This window comes from Paramormyrops kingsleyae, chromosome 8, assembly GCF_048594095.1.
Source record: "Paramormyrops kingsleyae isolate MSU_618 chromosome 8, PKINGS_0.4, whole genome shotgun sequence".
NCBI lineage: Eukaryota > Metazoa > Chordata > Actinopteri > Osteoglossiformes > Mormyridae > Paramormyrops > Paramormyrops kingsleyae.
Window position 1 is genome coordinate 24945129 of NC_132804.1, and position 25038 is coordinate 24970166.

The 25038-nt window shown below is 44.0% G+C and overlaps 1 protein-coding gene across 2 annotated transcripts in view; it reads right to left on the reverse strand.

Moving 5' to 3' along the window:
* rnf123 (ring finger protein 123) overlaps positions 1-25038 on the reverse strand; it is a 92971-nt gene that overhangs the window by 56486 nt on the left and 11447 nt on the right. The window contains exons 18-32 of one of the 2 annotated variants that reach the window (XM_072715513.1): positions 24899-24960; positions 23073-23144; positions 22854-22974; positions 22195-22296; positions 19078-19178; positions 18773-18965; positions 18372-18517; positions 10408-10491; positions 10143-10250; positions 9457-9634; positions 8983-9057; positions 7653-7740; positions 6987-7074; positions 6317-6401; positions 507-646 (exon numbers count right to left, since the gene is read on the reverse strand). In XM_072715513.1, coding sequence (XP_072571614.1) covers positions 507-646; positions 6317-6401; positions 6987-7074; positions 7653-7740; positions 8983-9057; positions 9457-9634; positions 10143-10250; positions 10408-10491; positions 18372-18517; positions 18773-18965; positions 19078-19178; positions 22195-22296; positions 22854-22974; positions 23073-23144; positions 24899-24960 — 1643 coding nt within the window. Of the gene's footprint in view, positions 1-506; positions 647-6316; positions 6402-6986; positions 7075-7652; positions 7741-8982; positions 9058-9456; positions 9635-10142; positions 10251-10407; positions 10492-18371; positions 18518-18772; positions 18969-19077; positions 19179-22194; positions 22297-22853; positions 22975-23072; positions 23145-24898; positions 24961-25038 lie in introns of both variants that reach the window. The other variant, XM_072715512.1, reaches the window with a different exon arrangement.

Here is a 25038-nt window from a genome sequence, read left to right on the forward strand (position 1 = left end):
CCACCCACAGGAGATCAGACAAGATGCATCAGCCTACTGCCCAGTGCCTCCTGGCCACACACACACACACACACACACACACACACACACACGGGTTCATGCACACACCTGATAAAATGCAGATGTGACAGACACACAGCACCTATTTTCATTACTATAATTTCTACCCCTCTTGCATCCACAATCATTCCATTAAATTTGAAAAAAAATCAAAACAATGAGCTCCTGAAAAACACCCTGCACTCACCTAAAAACATACCACAGAGGGAAAGTGGGACAGGCAGAGGCATCCGAGTTAAACAGCAATGGGCTTTATTTAATGACTTAGACATACGGAATACAAGCCTGTCAGAAGAAACCACTCATCAACTATCTTTAATGCAAAACAAAAAGAATCTTTTAAACATAGTTAAAACTGCAAGGTCCTCGAGAATCGCTCTGCCCTATACATACCTGATTTGAAAAGCCTAACCTCCCTCAACATTACCCCCTACTGGCCGACTTACCTCCTGAATCATGCCGATGAACTCCGAGAAGGCCCAGTTGAGCTGATTGAGCACGCTGTTCAGGAAGCTAGCCGCCATGTCCTTATCGAGGCTGAGGAGCTCGGCCATGTGCTTCTGGAGCAGAAGGGACGGGCAGGGCTCTGCAGCCAATCAAGGAGTGGAACATGCGTTAGTTCAACTACCATCCAATCAGAGGTCAGCATCTTTGTCGAGTTTGGGTTCGAGATGACTGGACAAAACAGAGGAGCTGAAAGCCACCACTGACGCTACAACAAACAGGACGGAATGACAACCTACAGCAAAGGATCATATGGTAATTAGTCACTGTTTTCTCAACCAATGGGTCGTGTTCCAAAAGTCGGTCACAGGACCATTTCTAGCGAGTCGTCACCCCTCAGAACTATAATTACACTATTTGTTGTGAAGTAAATTTGGTTCAAAAATTTTGCTTATGGCTAAGGGTCCTGAGGCTAAACCATCTGAGAACCACCGGTTGAAGGAACATGGAAACAAAAGTATCAGGCTATTAACCAGCTCAGTCTCTGAGGGGGTAGAAGTGAAGTCTCCCCATCAGCGGTCACCTTAGACCTAAAACGGCCGCCTCTGATAATTACAGCCATCTGCCAGGAAGGCCCTGTCCCTCAATTCTCACGAGGGCCCCTTGCAATCACTGCAGCCACCATTACTGCCACTGGCACTGTCCTATAATAACCGCCGCTATCTGCCAAGATGATTGTGGCTATTGCCTTCCATTACAGAGCCCATCTCCGGCCATTAGAGTAGCTACATGTTGCTAACAGGGGCTTGTGGGCCTAATTCGGCATTCCGCACTGCGCCGACCGAAAGCATCTATGCATCATGAGCTTCAGATACCCACCCACCCTGCCCCCCAACCCAAAAAAACCTCTGTAGATTGCATATCAAAGCAGTATCTGCCCTTAAAGCAGAAATAACCTTTTCAGTTTAATTGGCCACTAAACAATTTTCTAAATGAGCGGCAGCCTTGAGGGACCCACAAAGACTTAGATGCAGGCTGTGGAGGAGAGACAAGAGACTGAAGAGAGTCTGGAGGACATCCCCCAGATGACAGGGCAACCAAAGTACTTAATCCATTTGTTCTCTGGGACTCCTGCGGAGAGCCCGCATTCACTGCTTGCTATCATGGTGTTTCAAGAGCCCCCAGAAAGGTGAATAATTCCACTTTGATTTTATAATTAAACAGTAAACATTTGACCAGGCCCAGAAATAAAAAAAAACATTGCATGAAGAAATCAGCAAATCAGTTTCTTCCATGACGCATGCCAATCAATTCTACGCTAAACATTAAATAATAAAAGAGGGAAATTTCTGGGCAGAATATCATGCGAGCAGATGCCACAGAGGACCTGTTAGTGATGGCTGTGGGCTTCAGCCGTCAACAATGTGGGGTAGTTTGAGAAATTATACTGGAAGAGAAATCTCCCCCTAGAACCTAGAACAAAAAAATCTCACTCTCAAAGACACGTAACGTGGAGTCTGCAATTAAATCGGCAAAGACTCACATCTACCCATCCGTGGAGCATACCTATAGAGCCATTAGCGGGATAAAAGCAATCAAACCTTATATACGATACTATTACACTGTCTGAGTGAGCGTTATGCATCTTATCTTCTAACACTGTTAGCGGCAGCGATGCGCCCCACTGCATCCGCCGGCGATTTACCCAAAGAATACATTAACAACAATTCATAAGCAAAAGTGCAATGAGCGGAAAGCTAAATAAATACAAGTGGCGCCCAGAGACGAGGACATTCTAGGAAGTTCTAGTTTCGGCGCTCATTTGGCTTTCAGTTTGAGGAAAATCAAGTGTTCGGCACATAGACAGACGTCCCCAGTAGACACCCTTGCAGACCAAGCCCAACTATTCTAGGAAGGCTGTCCACAAGGTTTAGTGTGTTTATGGGAATTTTTGACCATTCTTCCAGGAGAGCATTTGTGAGGTCAGGCACTGATGTTGGATGAGAAGGCCTGGCTCGCAGTCCCCACTCTAATTCATCCCAAAGGTGTTCGGTCAGGTTGAGGTCAAGCCTCTGAGCAGGCCAGTCAAGTTCCTCCACACCAGACTCACTCATCCATGTCCTTATGGACCTTGCTTTGCACATTGGTGTGCAGTCATGTTGGAACAGGAAGGGGCCATCCCCAAACTATTCCCACAAAGTTGTGAGCATGGAATTGTCCAAAATGGCTTTGAATCCTGCAGCATTAAGAGTTCCTTTCACTGGAGCTAAGGAGCCAAGCCCAACCCCTGAAAAACAACCCCAGAGATGCGTGATTTGTCAATCCAGAGAACAGGTCTCCACTGCTCTAGAGTCCAGAGGCGGTGTGTTTTACACCACTGCATCCAACGCTTTGCATTGCAGTTGGTGATGTGAGGCTTGGATGCAGCCATGGAAACCCATTACATGCAGTTCTCTACACACTGTTTTTGAGCTAATTTGAAGGCCCTACGAATTTTGGAGGTCTTTAGCTATTGACTCTGGAGACAGTTGGTGACTTCTGCACACTGTGCACTGCAGCACACGTTGTCCTCACTCACAAGTTGACCCTGGAATACTTAGTAGTGAGGAAATTTCACAAATGGACTTATTGCATAGGTGGCATCCTACTGGTACCACACTTGAATTCACTGAGCTCCTGAGAACAACCCATTCTCTGAAAAATGTTTGTAGAAGCAGTCTGCATTCCAAGGTGCTTCATTTTATACACCTGTTGCTATGGAAGTGATTGGAATCACTGGATCATTGGATTGAGTGATTTGGAGGGATGTCCCAAAACTTTTGGCTCTATATATATATATATACCAAACAAACTGTTTTGAAGCTTGGCATCCTGATCAAGACAGACAAATTATTGTTCTATTATTCAGTGACTGTTCTGTATTATTTTAGTAATATAATGTGATTGCACTGTTTATTCATCAGCGTTTAATCCATTGCACGTTATAAAATGCAAAAAGGTTTTATTGTCTCTTCTTTTCTTACAATTCACACTGACTTTCCAAACTGGGCAGTAAAAATGACAGTGCATATTGTCAGTGGAGCATCAGTCTGCAAACCATTACAGGGGTAGTGACACCTACCTCATCAATATTCATTGTGTAGGCCACTGACTTTAGAAAAAAAATGTCACTCTAAAGTTCTGACACTTTAAGAATCAAACCACATAAAATTTTTGAATGTTTCAATCATCTATGTGTAGCCAACACTAGTGATGCGCGGGTCGTCTCGTAACCCGCGGGTTGGGTTGGGGCGGGTAAAGAAATTGTCACTTTATTTGCGGGGCGGGTTGGGGCGGGTCATTAAAAACAAAATTAAATAAAAAATCCATGTATGTTGCGTGCAATTCCCTATAGCCTATATTAAATATTTGGGAATATCTATTTTCATATTTTATTAAGTTCTTTGATAAGGTTACGTCACGTGACAAGTCACGAAAGTGCCAAGCAGTAGTGATGCGCGGGTCGTCTCGTAACCCGCGGACGCCGCGGGTCGGGTTGGGGCGGGTAAAGAAATTGTCACTTTATTTGCGGGGCGGGCTGGGGCCCAGAACCAGAACTGTTTATAATGTATTTTTTTTTACAATATCTCAGCACATCTGGAAATCGGTTTTTGAAAAATATATGTTTACAGTTCATTTAAACAAAAAAGATTAATGTCATTCTAAATGGTCTCAGATTATTGCTGCTGAGTTTGTGCATATGCAGCACTTTGGGGTAAATGTCTTTTTTGATAGGTGATACATATAAAAATGTCAAGGCATGTCGGACTACCCCAAAAGCGGCTGACTGGTTAAAACAGATTAAATAATAAACAATGCAAATTTAAAGCTGTGGGGCAATTCAAGACAAGAGACCAATGCAAGCTTCTTCCGCTTGGCCGTTTTCACCTTCATTTTACTTTTGATGTTATTTTTGCACATAATATAATAATGAAAATTCTACAAAGGGAGGTAATGAGAGGAACTGGGAAGGACTCAGATTAAACCTAGACTAGGGTGGAATCAAAAGCACAGAGTAAAAAAACGGTGTAATATTGGGGTAAAAACTTACTTTGAAAACTAGCAACAGACAAATCTCCTGGAAGGCAAGCAAAGGACATAAAAAATATATAAAATATACTTTATAAAATAAAGTGACTGAAAACACAAAATATGACAGCAATATTAAATTACTGTGACAAATCTGTAACATGATAAAGAAGACTTAAAACAATAAGAATGAAAAGGTACATATCACAGACACACAAAAATGATGAATGACCCGTCATCATGTTTTTAACCATATAATCTCTGATAAATGTCACCACAATCCTGCGGTCATACTCTCGGATTGATCGTGATTAATATGAAACACAATTGAGGCTGTACTTAAAAGGAATAATTCAATCGAAGGTCTGAGGGCAACAAGTCCGCTCAGGGATGTGAACTGGCTATGAGAGAGAGGGAATGACCCGGGCATCTTCAAAATGCGACAGGATGGCCAGGTCGCAGGGAGAAGCGGCATTTCCTGCGGCCGAGAAAATGCATGTATCCGGGCCTAAAGGGAAGAGCCGGAGCGTCGTTACTTTGTCGCATGCGAATGAGGTCACACCAAGGGCAGGGTCCTTCATGGAATCCATAATCTCGTTATGGGGTGCAGAAGCGTGACCGATTCTCGATATAAGGAAACCCAGTGACATGCAAGAAGCCTGATCATCGCTGCCAAGCTGGACCCAAGAAGACCACGAACACCAAGCAGGAAACTGCCTTTGAAAAGCCTTGAAATGATGCTTTATCTGCCAAGTACAGGTAAATCAGAATTCTTTAGTTTTCATACAGTATATATCCCATCTTGCTCTCCTTTGAGACAATGACACACTTAGCGAGAGCACCGCTTTGGGTCTGAGCACAGGGTCAGACAGCCATTCAGACAGACCTAAGTCACTGAGCCACACACCACCCAGCTAAAGACCACACTGCCCCATGTGTCAGTGTACAGGACTCGCAAAAATTACAGGAAAACACACACACACACACACACACACACACACACACACACAGTTCTATTTCTGCCCAGATCTCCCAACATACTTCTAAGTATTACTTCATTCCACACAGCTTAATTTACATATATTGTTTGTTCTTTTTAAAATCATACCCTTGTAGGGTGTATGCAAGAGCAATGACCTCCTAGCTACAGAAGCGAAATATTTCAGACGATAAGCAGCAGCCCCAGTTTCCATAAGAGGACGTGTTAGAAACACCAAGAACATATCAGACAGGTGGCAGAGGTGCCTGAAGATGTTCGTTCTGATTCATGCTTTTGCCAGAATATCACAGAAGCTCAATGTAGCCTCACGAATACCGGCCCCCACCTACAGACGTCGCCTCGCCTTCATAAATCCGCCGAGCTCTTACATCTGACAGAACTTACACTTGTTTGAAAATGAGACTTCCATATTTTCCACACAAACTTCAACTTTCAGGACGGCAAAGAGATTGGAGATTTGTGTTCATTTTAAATATAAATTTCAAAAGCATCGCATTACCATCTCAACATTGACCTTCTCTGGTGTATTCTGACATTTTAAGGGCTACACAAACCCTCTCTGTCTGTCTGAAAATCTCCTCTTTTGGTCACAGACCAGAAACTTTCCATGTGTCACTCATGGTTACAAACCAGTGCCATTTACATGCAAGTTAAAGAAACACTATTGGGTTCATTCACCAAGAAAGACAGTCAACGAATCAGATGGGTGGGGAGGCAGAGTCATGTGAGGGGGAGGAGACTCACTCTGCAGGCTGGGGAGGTTGGCATCTTCTGGTTTGGTCTTCAGCAAGTGCGGCAGTCGCGTGTACCTGTACCCAAAGCCACAACCCTGGGAGGAGAGAAGGGTGACTGACTAGGGGGGAATGAACAAGGCAAATGCAGCCATAGACACCAACACAGAAACACTGGAGACACAAGCAATCAGACAACAGAGGCAGTGAGAGCAAGGCAATATCCCCAGCATCTGATACTATCCAAATTCACATCAGATATCGTGTTACAATCCGCCACACAAGGAATACCATCCCTAAATCAAACGGCATAATAACGATGAAAATATACACAAACAAATGCATGGCATGCCCCATTAAAAGCTGCTAAAAGCAGCGGAACACATAATACCTGCTGTACAGTAAAAATTCCCACTTCCATTAGCTAGAAAGGCATTATAATCACCTTGAATAGGCGCCACAACACTTATAAAAAAATCGTTAGATTACTTTTGGAAAGAAATCGATAAAAGGAGGAATGCCAGAAAGGGAGGTTTCACGTTGCATCACCCGGCGAGCTTTCAGAGGCATGCAACCTAGACGGTCGGCAGCCCGGGCAACTACAGAGAGGCGAGACGCCACAGTGCTGGCGGCCATGTTGGAGTGAGGGAGGGGGGGAGGGAGAAACAGGAAGTGGCCCTCACCCTCCACAGCCGCACCAGGATCCAGTTGGTCTGGGCCCAGGGCCGCTGCTCGTAGGGGGCCAGCAGGTTCCTCATCATATCCATGCGCCTGGGGCAGAGGTTCGAATTATTACACACGTGTGCACATGGCAGGCAGCAAAAGCATAGCCTGCCGCTCTACAGCGGACGTGGAAAAGCGTGAGCGCTACGCTAATATGAGGTATCACTGCCCTGTATCTACAGACTCAATATTGAAACATCCCAATGCTGGTGGACATTTGCACCCATCAATCCATCCATTTCCACTGCTTATCTAATTTAGCTGCGATAATGCACACAGCATTAGCTGGGCAGCACCATGTCCGGGAGAATACCAAGTATCTCGAGTTTCCATATGTCAAGTGGCTTCCTTTTTTGTGTGAATTTTTAAGTCCCGCATCTTTGTTGTTTTTATGCACCCGGCAGGACTTCAAATTTGCCCATCGCAAAAATAATCTCCATCTCAGATGCAGAGGAATTTAAACACAGACAGGTAAACAATCTATCATTTTAAGAAGTGATGACAGAAGTATTTACATTTCAAAATGTCCCATCCAAACAAAATAAGTCATAGGGCTTAGTCTAAAGAGATATCACACACATATTCTATTTCTGGTCCACCTTAAAGACCTTTATTAAGTTACTCACTGCTCCTCTGGGATCCTCTCCACTGCCCTGAGGGATTGTGGGTAACACACATAACTAGCGAGGGCCTGCATGAGGGAGTCTTTGATGTCTGGAACACAAAGCACACAGTGGCTGAAACGTTCCGAATCACAGAAAGCAGTAAATGAAAAATTACCTACAACAACGTTGTGTGTCCAGTGTCTGAGGTTTAGTAGATTTGTCCCGGTCCTGCTATTATCATATATAAAATACAGCCACTCACAAAAAAAACTCAGAACTGCAGTCTGATCTCTTTTTCCATTTGTGTGAACAGATTTTGCTCTTTTGCGGTGACGACAGAAAAAGCACTGGCACGACTTCAACTTTTTCGTCGTCCTTTTAAAAAAATTTATCGGTTTGGCTGGCGTGGAGGTGGAAATGAGAGGCTGAGCGACCCCGAGGAGCCCCCACACAAACAGAAATGCCAGGACTTGTTCGCGTTCGCGTGTGAGCGCGTACCAGCATCTGATCTCCTGCAAAATGCAGGCCTTGGATGACAGTCGCATAAAAATGAGACAATGTCACTAAGAAAGAATGACACACGATCTCATTATATAAGCATAAAAAACAAAGACAACCGATGAAAATGATACAATAACTTACATAAAGCACAACAGGGAGATGATTCAAGGGTTTTAAAGGAATTTTTTAAAATCATTGTCACACAGCTACACTTGCATTTATCTCAGGGAAAAATAAGAAACCTCTCAGATTTTCTCTTTTCAGGAATAACACTACAAAAAAAAAAAAAACAATATTTTCCCATAAAAGAAAGCTATGAATTACTGTATAGTAAAACTTAATCTTGGGAGAGATATAAATCCCATGATGATACTTTGGCTACATCTTGGGAGGGTGGCATAATTAGACAGTTACACAGAAAAATAAATTAACCTGGATCTTGAATGGAAAATTTCAAGGCTATATTAAGTTATCATTTGCCATTAAATTAGTTTCTAACGGATTACTGCTGCATTTCGCGGCAGGATTTAAATTATTTTCCCTTTTTCCCTGCAGGTAATAGAAATACATAAAGTATTAAGGACTGAGAGCGACAGGCAAAGTTTCATGCATAACAGCCAAGAATGTTAGCTGGAACTCAAGGCAGGACAATTCATATCATATGAATCACTTACAGTTGTATTGGAATACAATAACCTACAGTAGCTCTTCACTGAATAGTGCTAAGCTACGTAATATGCCTGTTTCTGCATCATAGCCGTGGTCTGCTGGTCGGCTTACTGCCAAATCTGAGGAATAGAAGCTAATTCGGCTAACGGGTCTTACATCTTCGGCGATGGCCGCCCCTTACCTGTGCCCACGATGCGAGAGTCTGCAAAGTGCTTGGCCAGTATGGCAGCGAGCTGCGTCAGGGTGTCCTCGTACCCTAGAGGACAGGGAGGAATTTATTAGAAAGTCCACCATGCGCTCTTTATATCAACCTTCAATGAGAACATGGGTCTTTATCCAGAACACCACCACAATTGAGACATAATTATATTACATCTGCAACAAGAGAACAAGCAAGGCAATGGCATTCAAATTCAACATGTTAGCTGCCAATTTAATCCTTACAAACACTCTTGTATCACCTTTGAGCAAGGTGATACATCTAGTTGAGTAAAATATTTATGTAGATAAGACCAGTTTAAGATCAAAATTTTAACACACCCAATAAAAAAAGCAGCCACCATTTAGATTTAGCTACCTTTCTTCCCAAAAAGCATCCAAACAATGAATCTGAAGAGGAGAATATTTCTTCGACTTGCGGGACAAATTAAGTTACCTGGCAGGTCCTCCATGCTGTTGAATGGGCTGAAGTAGTTTTTGAGAGCGCTGTAGCTATTCATAGCCACGTTGAGGTAGAACTCGGGGGTGAAGGCGAAGAGGGAACCAGTGTTGTCCGCATGCTCAGTGGTCCGGATGCAGACCCTCAGGAGCCAGTAGATGTCCAGCATCTTCTCCTGAAAAGTGCACCAGAAAGGGGTGTCAGCGTATAGCATTCAAATAGTGCAGGATGCGTGATCAGGAGCAGATCCACTTAACTCAAGAACAACAGAAAACAGGAGCAGTAAGCAAGATGCTTTACACGCAAGCTGTTCGATCACCATAGTGTGTTGTCAGACAAAAAGCTACGTTTATTTGCAGTTACAACAAAGCCTATTTTTGAGAATGCAATACATGTAACTATGAAAAGCAGAGTTTCTGATACACAGGTGGCCTCATTTCTGAGTGAGATTGGGGACATTTGGGCTTTTTTTAACCTGGCAAGAACTGCTTTGGATTGTGTTGACTTTGGAAGGGACAAGCCCTGAATTTCATTGACTTTGGCAGGGAGATGCTTTGGATTTTGTTGACTTTGGCAGGGAGACTGTTGGACTTTCTTAACTCTGGCAAGGAGAAGCTTTTGTGGGGCACCAAGATATGCTCCACATCCTCCTGTTCCAAACCTAAGACTGGACAGTGACATACCTTGGAGTAAATGGTGGCATTGATCCAAGCAAGTCTCCGGCTCAGGTGGTTCAGCTTCTCTAAGAAGACCTTCTGGCTCTTCTTCAACTCCTCTAAGATGTCTGACCTCTGTAGAAGCAAGGCCGGTAATTTAAGTGCATCATCAAACCTGCCGACAAGGCCTGAAATAGACGCGCTAACAGCCTTAGGTTTTACATGGATTGGGGAGGGGGGGGGGGTGTGAGAGCAGTTCAGGATAGACTTTGTCCTTCTTGGCTTTCCTTACCTTGCTTGGGCAGCGAGCTATTTTCTCCTCTGTGTCTTTGAGGGCCACCGCATACTCACGGACGTCATCCGAGACAACAACCATCTGAAAAACATCAGAAAACATCAGCTACCTCACTCCCACCCCACCCCCACCTCCACCAATCGTTTTTCATCAGCTGGAAGCTTAATATAAAAATCACAGCTGTTGGAATGACTTGTGTGCAACCTCAGTAAGGGGGGGCTAAAATGGAATCATTAATTCCAAGCACGGAAACTATACGAAGAAGATGGCTTCAGGCTAATGTTCCTCCTACCACATTAAGGCAGCACCAGTAGACCGGCAACACTACTCCTCGTTCAGACTTTGAAAACAGCACATTAATACTGGAGTTTAATCAAACAAGATACCACACATTAAAAACTCCTTAGACAACCAGACGCATAAACTAGCTTTTGTTATAGGTTTTCTTGAGGAAGCTACAGAACCTATTACAGCACGATCCTTGAGTACCATTTCATCACAGGGTGTACACACAACAAACACACACCATTCCACACTCCAGGCAAGACAGAGATGGCATTGGCCTATATGCATGTCTCTGAGCCATGATAAGAGGAAGGATCCCATAATCCACAGTGAGGATATGCAAACTACACACTCGGAGCAAAGGCAGAATTCAAACCCCGGATCTTGGAGGTGAGAGGCAATGGGAATACTCAACAAGTCACCTTGGTTTCTATGAGGAAGGTGGCAATCAAAAGGAATGTGTCCATCTGATTTAACATATCTCTATATCAAGCCTCTTGCTCCCTTTGACATTATTCTAATGAGAAGTACAGGATTTGCCTCATCTACTGTGAAATTACAAAACTGTCTCCCACGAGTCCATCCAGAGATGATATAGGTCAGAAAAGTACCACCCCAGAGACAAATGTGCGATTCCCCTTGGAGAGATACGGGCAGCAGGCACCAACCAAAGGATAATTACACCTTCCTTTAAAGGACAAGGCAGTCACAGCAATTGGAAAAGGTTGCGAGGTCTTCACAGCAGATCTCACACTTTTCCATCTTAGCAAACACGGGATCCGCATTTCCAAGACACAGCTGATTTGAGAACATGGAAAGAGCAGACAATTATTTTTCTAGGTGACAGAAATCACTAATATCAGGTCTCAGTCACCAGTACTGAGACCCATCTCAGCAGAATTGGTCATTTCTAAAACATTTTTTTTTTTTTAAGTTTATAGCTCATTTGTCATTCTGACGACATAAGGTTTTCCTGCTCTACAAGGAACAGAGACAAGTCACAATTTTATAATTAAGAATTAAAGCAGGGGCTGTAAAACTAGCAGTGAAACTAAAGAGAATAGTGTTATATCGTTTTTCATATTCTGTGGAAAACAAAAGATCAATCTGTTGGCTTAATAAAGAGTTTAAAACATCATGGGCTGTATAAAACCATCCCACAGCCTGGTACTTTGAGACCTTTTCAAAGTCGAGTTGCCACCTATCTGGTATTTTATGAGATGTTCCCTATTGTAAAATAAAATGCAATGTCCAGTTTTTAGTCCATTTTCAGACCGCGTGGCAAATATCCCGCTTCCAAGTGACTAAGCCGACGAAATCCCTGATCCTCCACTACAGAAAATGCCTTATCATCCAATGCAATAATCTACATTATTTCAATATATCTTTAGCTTTGGTGCAATTTTTTAATAGCGATAAAGTTTAAATACCAGCCAGCGATAATTAGGCTAAACTGACACATCAGACTGAAATGGATATCTTAGCAAATATCAGCGGATACAGATATGTTTACATGATATATTGTGTATCTGTAATATTTTTATTATATAGCAAGAGCAGAGAAATACCTGAAAATGGATACATATAATATACACACATCACATTATATTACATTTACACTATATTATATATTTTTGGCACACTTTTTGTAACAGAAGCAAAGAAAAAGGGCAGGGAAAAAAATTATATATTATATAAAAAGTCAGTCAATGTTTGTATTGTTACAAATATTTACACTATATGGACGAAAGTATAGGGACATAACTCTTAATCATTGAATCATTTCATTAAAACCCATTGCCACAAGTATATACTGTAAAATCAAGCACATAGCCATGCAAGTGGTACTATTTCAAAGTAAAAACATTTAGGAACAACAGAATCTCAGCCATGAAGCGACAGACCACATAAAGTAACAGAGCTCTGTTAACTCAGTAACTGCAGAGTGTCATACTCCCTCTGGCTTTAACCCCAGCACAAAAACTGTACACTGGCAGTTTCATGGAAAGGCTTCCATGGTGGAGCAGCTGCATGCAAGCATCACATTACTAAGTGTGATGCCGAGCATTAGATAGCGTGGTGTAAAGCATGCTGCCAGTGTGGAAACGTGTTCTGTGGAGTGACGTATCACGCTTCACTGCCTGACAGTTTGATGGACGAGTCAGTTTGGCAGATGCCAGGAGAACGTTACCTGCCAGACTGCGTTTTGCCAACTGTATAGTTTGGTGGAGGGGGGATAATGGTATGGGGTTGTTTTTCAGAGGCTGGCCTAGAGTTCCAGTGAAGGAACTCTCATGCTGCGTTCCATTTACTTTGGAGGTTCAAGCTCGGAACTGGGAATGACATTACACGAGTTAACCGCGTTCCAGTGCAGCAAGTCGGAAAGCTATTTAGCAATACCAGGGACCTTTCTCAAAAAGCAAGATTTCTTGCTTAGCCGGATAACTTGTCAAATTTCATTTACCCCATTTAAATGGCCTTTATCTTCTTTTACTTACATTTAGCCCAGACTACCTTAAATCCGACAAGTTATCCAGCTAAACAAGAAATCCTGCTTTCTGAAACAGGCCCCAGTTCTAGCCTCCACTGTCGTTAGCCCTTCTTAGCAATATCTGTTATAACAACACATTACACAGTGGTTTGCATATAAAAACACATAGCAACATGTCCACAGACAGCGGTTGGACAATACTGGGTGTATGACCAATTAAATGAGGCACATGTAACACGTCGTTGCTAAGGGTGCATTCATCTTCAATTTTGAGGTTGGGGTTGCAAAACTTCCTCTAACTCTTCCGAGTTGGAATTCTGACTTCAAGGGCTGTTCCAATTGAAATTAAGGACTAACATTTCTGAGTTACAAGTTCAAAAGGAACGCACCATTAATGCTTCAACATACCAAGACATTTTAGACAATTCTATGCTTCCAGCTTTGTGGGAACACTTTGGGAAGGCCCTTTTCTGTTCCAGCATGACTGTGCCCCAATGCACAAAGCAAGGTCCATAAAGACATGGATGGGTGAATTTGGTGTGGAAGAACTTGACTGATTCACACAGATACCTGACCTCAACCCCATCGAACACCTATGGGATGAACTGGAATGGATATTGCGAGCCTTCAAGTCCAACATCAGCCCCACAGAAGAGTGGCAGCTGTTATAGCCACAAAGAAGGGACCAGCTCCATATTGATGCCTATGAATTTAGAATAGGATGTCATACAAGTTTCTGTAGGTGTAATGCCCAGGTGTCCCAATACTTTTGTCCATATATGTATATGATTGAGATGCAGACAATGCGTTCACCTAGAATTGGTGGCCCCCACAAAGCTACATTAGTGTCTTATATAATTATCTCCAATAAAAAATAAAAGCACCCTGATGCAATGACCTGCTGGGAATCCACCGTCAGGCCAGTAGGGGGCGATATGCTCCACACAGGTAGAAACGGCTTCCTCGCGGTCAGCCCAGATACCACCTGAGAGGATCGCTAAATCGGGCATGGCTTGCAGCCCCTAATTGCCCCAGCCAGAGGACGGGAGAGTCTTCCCAGCACGGCCTAAAGCCCATGCTGGTCAGGAAGAAAGGAAAGGGCAGGTCACATGTGCACGCTTTCTCCCAATAGCAGCCCGGACGGTCTGCCACATCCAGACCGAGCCCTGCCTGCCTGTCTGGGGGAAACCTGCTTCCACCAGAACTGCTGGCCACAGCCCCTCCATCATCGCTCTTTCACAAATTCTCTCTTATTCCTCATCTCCTGTGCCGCCCTCCTCTCATAGATTTGCATCTTGTTCCACCCTCTTTAGTCACATGACGCACAAATGTAGCCTACAATGTTCATATCCAGGGCTGGCTCCATTCCAGAATGCATTAGCCATTTCCAACCCAAATCAGGAAATGGAAATGGAGTTGGAATTAAAATTTCCCTGAAATTCAAATTCAATTCCAATTCTGTCCCCCTTGTTGATCATTAATTATGATTCTGGGAAGTCATCAATGATTTTATTAAAAATGTTTTTTTTTTTTTTACCTTGTGGGGACATTTCATTGCATGTTACATTCAACATTCACAACGCAAAAGATCCCATTAAACTGAAACATTCAGTTACAATTAGGTCCAGGTCTGATAATAGCCCCATAAAACAAGAAACAGTCAACAAACAGGGCTCTGCCCTTAACATCGTTAATCTTCCTGTCCAGCTCCACTCACTGCACACTCAACACGTATGAGTGTTTTTCAGCTCCATTGAAGCACTGAATTTGAACAGATACTGATAAACTTATTCAGTGTACACTGATACCCCATTACCATACAATACCTCATTCTTGTACATATCTCACGGTACGCATTGTATTAATTTGGCACATATTGTACAGTTTTGTACATATGGTACATTATTTGCACTGACATGAACTTCTTCACTCTTTTATACATTTATCAACCACAAATGTGCATCATATACATCAACTGGGTTGTATGGGATGCTGTGTCTGTGAGCAGAAGGTTGCTGGTTCAAATCCCAGGGTCAGTACAGTTCACAACTGGACTCCTGAGCAAAGCCCTTAAGCCCCAGTTGCTAAAGGGACCGTCTGTCCCTGCCTTTTCAAAAACTTTGGATGGAAGTGACTGCTAAATAAGCAAAATGTAATGAAACTATCTGCATACGGCTGGATAAAGAGACAGAAAAACAAAGGACACAATAAAAAAGCTGACTAGCAGTCTTTCAGGGGTTTAAGCGCCTGCTCTGCCAAAAACATTTGCAGGGGTTAGTGAACTAGCCACACAGATTAGGCCGCTTCCCAGGGCTGGCTTAGGTGACTGAATTAACTTTGGCGAACGTGACAGAGCTGGGAGCTGCAGCAATGTCACTGTCAGCATACAGCAAAACCTACAGGGTGACAAAAACATGGCCAAGAGGGGAAAAGCCAGGAGAGAATGTCTACAGTGAATATGCATCCGTACAAAGTACATCCTGGCATGTCTGTCAGCAGTCAGCAGTGCAGATGAACATAAAACAGGGTTTCTTAGTCATTCTGTCAATGCTGTTGAATTTTAGCACTGAGCAATTAAGAATGCCGAGATCATTTTTTACCCATTATTTCCGTTCCCTTAGTCTTATTGCAAGTCGTAAATCTTTTTTTTCTTATTTGGCATGGCATTAACAGTTCCAAAACTGAAGCCAGTTCTTCCATGATCAGCTTACTACTGGATTCGGGTGTGTGATTCAGAATCATGTTTACAAGAATGTATAATATCCGGATTTTAAGGTATGCAGCTGACCTGGCCCAACAGCCCAACTTGAAATCCCATGGAACACAGCTGAGGTTCCATCTCATTCCAATGCCTTTTTCTCCATTTTGTCTTTCCAGAGACACTCACCCAGCAACCAGCAAAATCTCATTCCGTTTACTAGCCATTTTCTGCTACGCTAGCAGTATCCTCATTTAATTCTGGGTGTCAGGAAGTTAGCGCATGTAAGCCTTTGCAGATATAAAGCTCAATAAACAGACAAGCCAAGCCGGCCTCTCGCACTTATCTGCCCGGGTCTGCTTCCTGAAACAATAACACGAGATGCGATTTGAGTCCAACGAAAAATTCAGCACCCAGAGCCTGACATTCCCTCGGAATGAGAGCAGCCCCTTTCGCTTTTGAATTAGTCTGCAAATCTGATCTTTTCAACAAGGCAAGGCCGGGCTGTTAAAATGTTTTATGGCCTTTCTGCGGAGGGGAAGGAGATGAAGGAAAGAGGACCTGTAAATATTTATACATTCACACTGACTGACGTACAGCTGCACAGTTCCAGTGTTAGCAGCTGTATATTGTTGGGAGTGACATCAAAAGCTGACTTCAAATAAATGTCACATGGCGTTTGGGTCGTCCAAGTGTTACAGTCCGAAAACAAGTAATTCGATTCAGTGGTATGGCTGCTGTGGAACGAGACATAACACCGGTATTCTGGTCGAAGATTAATATTTAACGCAAGTTCCTCAACTAAAATTAATATAAGTACATCACCTCAGAAATACCCCAGTTTTAACAGGCAGACAGTCAAAACAGCCAAGTTCATTGAATGAGTTAACATAAGCATCGAATGAGTTTACGTAAGTAAACACCAACAGATGCAGAATGCTGATGCAGTGTTTTTTTTCACGGATTGGGTAGCGTATCCTCTTGCCGCCACAGTTTATACTCTGCTGTTTCGTTTTATGCTCACCTGTCTACGACATCCAATGGCAGAAAAAAACAAGCTCAGCAAAGCACGGACTGCAATGATTCATGCGCCTGCCAGCGCATCAGCGTCCATTTCACACACCGCCACGCGTGAGGGTCGATGCTGACTGTGACGGCCATGCATCATGGAGTCCGCCCACGGCCGGCAGGTCTCCCAGAGTTCTGCTGGAAGTTTCTGGCAGAAGCTCACAGGCCAGGCCTAAATAATCAAATTAGGATCCCGTCTAAAACACCAGCTGTGTGCAACCCAGAAAAGCGGTCATCACAGATCACTACGCATCATCACGAGGTCTGACCAAAGATTTTGCTGATCCATAACTTCTGGAACAGCTCCTCTCTGAAGTCACTCAGGACAAAAAACACCCCAATCTTGCAAAGAAATCTGTGCGTCTAAATCTTGGCAAGCCGAAAGCAGCACTCGAGTCTAGATGTAGAAGGTATAGACAAGCGCTACTGTCTTATGCTATCAGAGAGTAATTCGTGTTAAGTGCATCAGGGCAACTGCGCTGTGAAAGGCGCTATAAAATACAAAGTGAAATTGAAACTTAGCTGAGAAGTGAATAACAATACCCTGGTTATGGGCAGCTTGGCTAAAAGATTTTAATGATTGTAGTCCAGGAGAAGAAAGGGTCATATGTCTTGTCTCAAAAAGATGGATGCAAATCGAGGAACTTGAATGGATTTTGAGAAAATGTGACTAAATGAGGCTGCCCTTCAATGCTCCATGTCGACAGTATAGGCTGTGATGAAAATGGCATAAAAGACTACTCACGGCAGGACTGATTTAGTGGCCAATATCCTTTACTCAGAACATTCTCCGAAGGGTCCCACTCGTTAAAGAAGGGGAATTCATCACGGAATCCCTATCGGACGCGAAAGGGGAGCAGGCCTTAATAAGGCATCGAACACATACAGCGTGCACCAGAGAGCTCCAAACGAGCACGCAGACTGATGGTGGAGGTGCTAAAACAGAACACCACACGTCTGCTTCCTTATAACGAGAACAAACAAACCGGTGTATCTGCACAGACATCGACGTGGAAGGTAGTGCTGCCCTGTTCCCCCCATCAAGGTCATCCAGCGATAGAGAAGCTGTTGCATAAGCTCCAGTGCCCACCTGACTTACCACGACTTGTTAGCCATAGCCTGTGGGTCCTGAAGAAGGTCATTTTAACAGCAGGGAGAGTTCTGGAAAAACCCTTCAACACTTACCTGTGCTTCCTTTAGGCCTCTTACTTAAGACCCTTAGGTGATAAACACTAATGTATATTATACCTTTTACAGTGCTTACTGCTGGCAGTACTACATAAGAGTCTCCAGTCCCTTCTGACTGAAAGCCTTACATGCCTTGCCCTCACCAAACATCTCAGGTGCCTCCTTCTGGACCCTCTATTCCCTACACAGAGAATGAAGCCTTTCCACGAGGCGTCAGCTGACTCCACTCACCTTCCCCAGCTGCTGGTGAACACTTAAGTTATACATCATCACGATGCCATCCAGAAGCTCTAGCAAGGACTTCTCCGTGATTGGCTGCTCGGGTTCTTCTGGCGGTCGCCCCAGCAACAGCCCATCGTTACCATGGCTTCCCTCAACTAGGTACAGTGGGGGGGGGGGGGGTGCAAGGAATGAGGTAACAGTAAGTTGTCTCTTATCAATCATAGATGTCATTTCATGTTTAAAAAATAAAGATCAAAATACACATGCTAAAATAACTTTTTTCGTTAACCCTGTCAGAACTTTCTTTTCCCTCTTAAGTTTTGTTTTCCTGCTAGGTGTAATCTGCATTTCACGAATGGCAAGCACTACAGACACATATCTTTGCAAACACCCCATGTACGCATACTTACTGTCCTCCTCTGTTCTCTGCTCAACAGCTAAGGTACGAACTTTGACCTTTTCTGGGGGCCCCAGAGGGCGGCGAGGGGTCATGAGGCTGACTGCAGCGGTGCTAAGGAAGCGGTTGGCTCTACCCAGCGTCGGGGAGCTCAGCCAACTGGGCCGAGCCAGAGCTCCCCCTGTGGCCACCGCACCCAACGGCCGCTGCTGGTCACAGACAGAGACAGGTAGGCCTTTCTTTTCAGCTGGCCCTCTTACAATCATGTGTTTGACAGTATCATTAACCAAGGACAGTTATGAAGTACTCCAATCATACCTGGGCTATTCCGCTTTCGTCGTCCTCATCCAGGTCATCCATGGAAGCGGCCTGGATCTCAGCGGGGTCAATGATGATGTTGGCTTTGGAGGCCAAATCATCTGAAACACACCGAGAATCCGACCAGCTGAACGAGCGGGGAGTGACGGAAACTCACGCCGGGGGACGGGAAGGATGCAGAAGAGCACAGGCAGCAAGGAAGACATCCTGGTCAATTTATTACAGGCTCTCTCGCATCCCCAGAGCGATAACATGAGACGGCATGCAGACTGGGGGGGGGGGGATTGGTGAAGACCAAACACTCCATCTGACACACTCGCCATCAAAAGCAAGAACAAAAAAAGAAAAATACAGTTTCATTATTCAAATGCTTTACGATATAGAGGCTGCATAACACCTTCAGAAGTGACCTCTAAGTGACCATAAATTGTGTTTACTCAAGTGATCACCAAAGCCATAAATCAGCAACACTATAAAAATTTAAGGTCTAATCCATAAACCTGCAAGGTGTTACAGTGACGCAGCCCCCAACAGGCGTGGTTACGTGACAGACACTCGCCATTCATTCCCTACTTCCACAGCCACCACTGCTGCTCACTGCCCAGCAAACTCAGGGCACTTACCCATCGTAATCCAGAATGCATTCAGAGCGCTACCCCACGGGGTGGGGGGCTTGTGATTACTCTGAGCCTTTGATCAGCCGTGATTACCCAAAAAAAAAAAAACGTACCACGTCCTCAAAGATGTTCCGGGCCCCCCCATTACTGCACCAGACAGGTGTGACCGTGGTCTGAAATCAGCTCCTCCCATCTCAGTTTGCGCAGAATGAATACAATGATACAGCCCGAAATCCATGGGCCATTAAAAGGCCCCCACCATGCTCCCTGTAATTAATGGGACGCATTTCCTGAGCTGTTAACAGCGCTGAATGTGGATGACTGCTGACCTGAATATGCTACAGGGGCTCGACAGGTCACAGACTCAACATGATGTTTGATGATGCTGTTTATTATTACCATAATGACCACTGTGCTGGCAATAATGTTTTTTATAATAACTATGGTTTTTACGGTCCACAGTATTACCACTGTAATTATGGCCAATAGACACTACGGATTACTATCTCTGCTACTTATTACTTTGATCATAGCTGACATTAAAACCAGCAGTATTCACAGTCTGCAGGTCTGCAGGTTGCAGAACTCACACGAGGAGCTAGAAATCTGCCAGGCAGTAGCAGTAGTGAAAATCCCGTATTGGTGTTTAACTGCTCAGCACTAGAAATAGCATTAGAAGCAGAGGTAATCAGCATTAAGAGCACAGAAGACAACGGTGCGCTAAATGAAATCAGGGCTGCTTCGGTAAAGGCTGAGGAAGCCCTATTAGGGGGGAACAGGGTTTATGGGAAAAGGCGCCGTTTGATCCTCTCTGACGGAGACATGAGTAACAACCCTGTAAGAATCAAACTGTGGAACACACACACACAAATACATACACACACATATACACATACACAGACCTGTATTCATATCTTTGTAGGGACCATCCATTAATTTCTATGTGAAAAACCCTAATCCCAATCACGATATCCTTAACCCCTACCCAGCCCTAACCTCAAACATAAGTAACCAAACAACATACGAGACTTCGAGCATTTTTAATTTTTTGATTGCATTCACAGATCTTTGTGGGGACCTGAAAAATGGTCAACGTCAAAATAACAGGTTTTTATCATATTGTGGGGGGAAAATTTAATATAAACTTAACCCACACACACACCCACACACCAAATCACATCCTAAGTTCTTTACTTTAATCTCACAGGTTCAATCCCTGAGACCCAGCCAACCATATGGCTAATTTCCTGGAGAAAAAAAACAACCCAGAGAAGGGGGGGGGGGTTTCCAGACAGCAAAAACAGGAGGCCGACTTTGCCCCCCCGCCCTTTCAGGCCCAGCTGCAAAGGCCTCGCCTTCCTTCGTCCTTCGTTACCAAAGCAGTGGTCGATATCCATCAGTCTTTATTTCCTTCTGGGTACCGAGCTTCCACGCTTCCACTATGTGCCCGATGCCCTCAGCAGATAACAGGCATTACCACGGCGATACGATAACCAATATGTGCCTCGGGGGAAAACAAGCAAATGTGTCCAGATATGTAATATGACAGGACGCTGCCTCTCCAGCTTTGCGGAAAGCGAGATTTGCACTTAAGGATGAATTACCGCAAGAAAGCCTTCATGTTTATCCAATTTCACTCAGTTTTTCTTCCGTTCTTGCACTTTAAAGAACAATATAAAGTGTACAGCACAGGATGCTTTAAATCTTTAAAATACAAAAGGCATACATGTAATATTTGCTAAGAACCAGAACTTCACATTATGCAGAAAGTCAGACGGAAACATTCTATCAACGTTACCGAGAATATTACTATTAGCTAAAAAAAAAATGGTCTGAAAGGATAGAGAGTTTGTATGTAAAAGCAAAGCTGGTGAATGATGAGACCATAAATCAAACATCCTACTGAGGATTTAGTGAAAACAGCAGCAGCAGCAGCTTCTGGTACATTAGAAGCAGCCGATGCATTATTTAGGTTCTCATAAGATTTCTGAGGAAAAAGGAAACACTGCTCCCTCTAGTGGAACTCCCAGGAATAGGCGTTTGTGTATGTTATGGGACTACTGGAGGAATTAGAAATATTTCTTAATTTTACATCTCAGTGTTTAATTTAGGGTGGGTCCACAACCTGCCCCTCCCCTCCAGGGTGGGGGTCTGAATTCAGGCCCAGTGGAATTTGAATGTATGTGTTTACGTGTCTGTGTGTGGCTACATGTTTGGAGATTCTCTCCAAGTTTAGGTACGTTTTCTCCAAGTACTTCACTTCATTTTTCTCCCAGAAGCCCAGGAGTAGGTGCCACTTTAATTAGTTAATTTAGATGCTACACAAAAATGTAATTGTTACTGGGCACTCATCCTGAATAACACTGGTACTATCTTACAACTCCTATTCAAAATTTAACAGCACAATGCTTTCAGTTAAAATTTAAGACCAACCATTAATCCATCCACTCCTTCTGATGCTAATTTCAGTCTTTCCTTCAGACTCAAAAAAGGAACAAACCTTTCAGGGTTTTCTTTAGGTGAGACAGCAGACCCCCCAGGCGTTGAAGGTCGAAATAGTCCACCTTCCCGTTGTAAAATAATTGTGGCGGAACATAACCCTCTAACAGTCAGAAAAAGGAACAGAAAGAGGACAGAAAAATTTAATTACCTCAGCACAAAGACTTCAAAAACGCTTCAAATACTTTGTGCCTAAAAAGATTCAGCTCAATTCAAATCAATTCCATTTATATACAATCCCCTTCCAACACAGGCACTATAAATCACTTTAAAATTCTACAAATACACTACAAGAGGATTTAAAAGTAATTTCATTTGAGTGACATAAGTGCCACTCGAGTAATCAAACACCAATTAAGGCCTGAATTTGTACCTATTATTTCCTCATTGTAGTTAGAGAAACTTCCGGAGGAACATTTCAAATCTGTACCAATATGTGATTTCAACCTGTCGCTTTAACAGAAAATAGTTTTCATTTCCCCTTAGTGCTTTATTATAGCAATAATAATAATTTTCTAATGTACACCGCAAGTGTTTTTTAAAAGGCTTTTAGTTCACCATTAAAGTAACGAGGCTAAGAATGAACGGTGCACAGTTGCAGTCGTGTCACAAGGTCACCCGCCCCAGTAATGGACTGGCTTTAATGGGCCTCCGCTGTACCTTCGCTGGAGATGCTGCCCGCAACCTTCCTCTTGCCCTCGTCCCAGCAGCTCCTGACGGCGGTGATCAGCCGGTGGAGGAAGCACACCATGTACTCAGGAGGACAGAGCACCGTGGGATTCTGAGGATGACGGCCAAGCGTGAGACACTCCCAGGCCGGGGGCCGCAGAAGCACATCCCCTTTCGATCACCTGATCAGCCGGAATCCGGAATCCTTACCCCTCTGTTGCTGGCGTTCTCCTGAAGGAACTTGCGGAATTTGTTCAGGAATATATACCGTGAGGCCTCCCCCTAGAACAAGAAGGCGAGGCCGGCCATCTTTACCAACGCTACAACCACTCTTACATAGTTATGTGTATTTTAGCCAGCTTCAAAGTTAGTGAACCTCTACACGACTCTCCAACATTGAAAGGTCCATGAATCTTATCCAATCTTATGTTTACATAACTCTACCTGTTACATCGCACTGTGTCAGTGTGTATTTAGAATAGAATAGAATAGAATAGAAATACTTTATTAAACCCCAGGAGGGAAATTCTCTTTTTGCCAACCCCATCTGGCTCTCCATAAGACAAATAGACACACATAAAGGTGTAAGCAAGCTTGGGGGGGGTCACAGCAGAGGGTCAGCCAGCACCCCTGGGGCTGGACGGTTAAGGGCCTTGCTCAAGTGCCCATGGACATGTGTCTATTCTGCCAAGGCTCGAACCCATGACCTTCTGATCACAGCCACAGAGGCTTAGCCCGCTGAGCCACACTGCAATTTTATTTACTGTTTTACTCTATGCACCTTAATTTACATTTGCGACCTGTGTTTTGTGTCTGAAGTCTTCTGGAGGCCTCAGTGAGATGAGCTTCCCAAAAAACTGTGGGAACATCTGGAGGTCTCCCTTCCATACATTCCATACATTCTAACAAACTTCAGCCAACGAATGTATCAAGAGGAGCTGTTCCAGGTCCACAGAGATACTGTGGACAGGCCTGAAATGGGCTGTCCAGGAAAAATAGCCCATAGACCTGAGCAAGATGAAAGGGTTCCGTTTATAGAACATCCTCACAGAAGGTGTGAGAGGCTGATTAGAAGCTACTACAGTAATGGACTCCAAGGGAGGTGACACTTACTTGAAAACTCACTCACATCAGCACACAGCAATTTGTGTTTCTGGTACATAAGCACGTTTTGCTTAAAAAGCATAAAATTCATTAGGTTCACGTGCTCATTAACACAAACAGCTTGCTCCTCAATACATACTGCGCACAGACGGGATCAAGAGGCTCAGTTACTGTGCAGCTAAGCATTACAATGGCAAACGTACGTGATCTAAGTATTTGCTGGTTGCCAGATGCGCTGGTTCCAGCATCTCAGAAGCAGCCACCCCCTCCAGGGACTTACACACACCACAGTGTCTGGAGTTTATACAGAATGTAGTTTTTGTGTCTGGAAACACCTTGTTATTGAGAGAGGTCAGAGGAGAACGCCCAGACTCGTCATAGCTAACAGGAAGGACACAAGTGCAAAAATAACAGCTTAGAACAACAGCGGTGCACAGAAACACGACAGGTTCTGGGGGCAAAAGCCGGGCCCCCCCCCCCAAAGCTAGCTAGCTGCACACAGGGCTGTGGAGGCACTGGCAGATTCAGGGGACCCTGCTCTTTATAGGGGCCTGAAGATCTTAGTGAGCAAAATTCACTACGGGGACTCGAGGTGACACTTTTCCAGGGGGCCCAGAATTTCTAGCTACACCCCTGGGTAGATAATAAAGTGCCTCTTATACTTGTCATTTAGATTATTTGAATATTTGGGGTATTTAAATATGCAGATGAGCAATACTCAAAGCAATCAGTGCATAGCTTGTGCATAAACAATAAGGACTTAAGAACACATTTCACAGGTATAAACTACGCAGTCACTCTCGCACCTTTTGTCTGACAAGCTGTTTTTACTGTTGCCCCTTTATTAGTGAGTGTCTGAGTGATTGTGGTGCGTCATTCAGGATGCCCACATCACGGCTGAGCGGCCGCGGCCTCCTTGGACGGACACGTACCGTCCCCTTGTCCTTGTTGTTCAGCATCAGCTTCAGGATCTGGATCTGCAGCTCTTCCACCACTGGGCCAGGCAGACGGAGATGCATTAAGCCTGGACTGGGCATACCTCAGAAGATGCTCTTCCAGGGACAGATGAGCT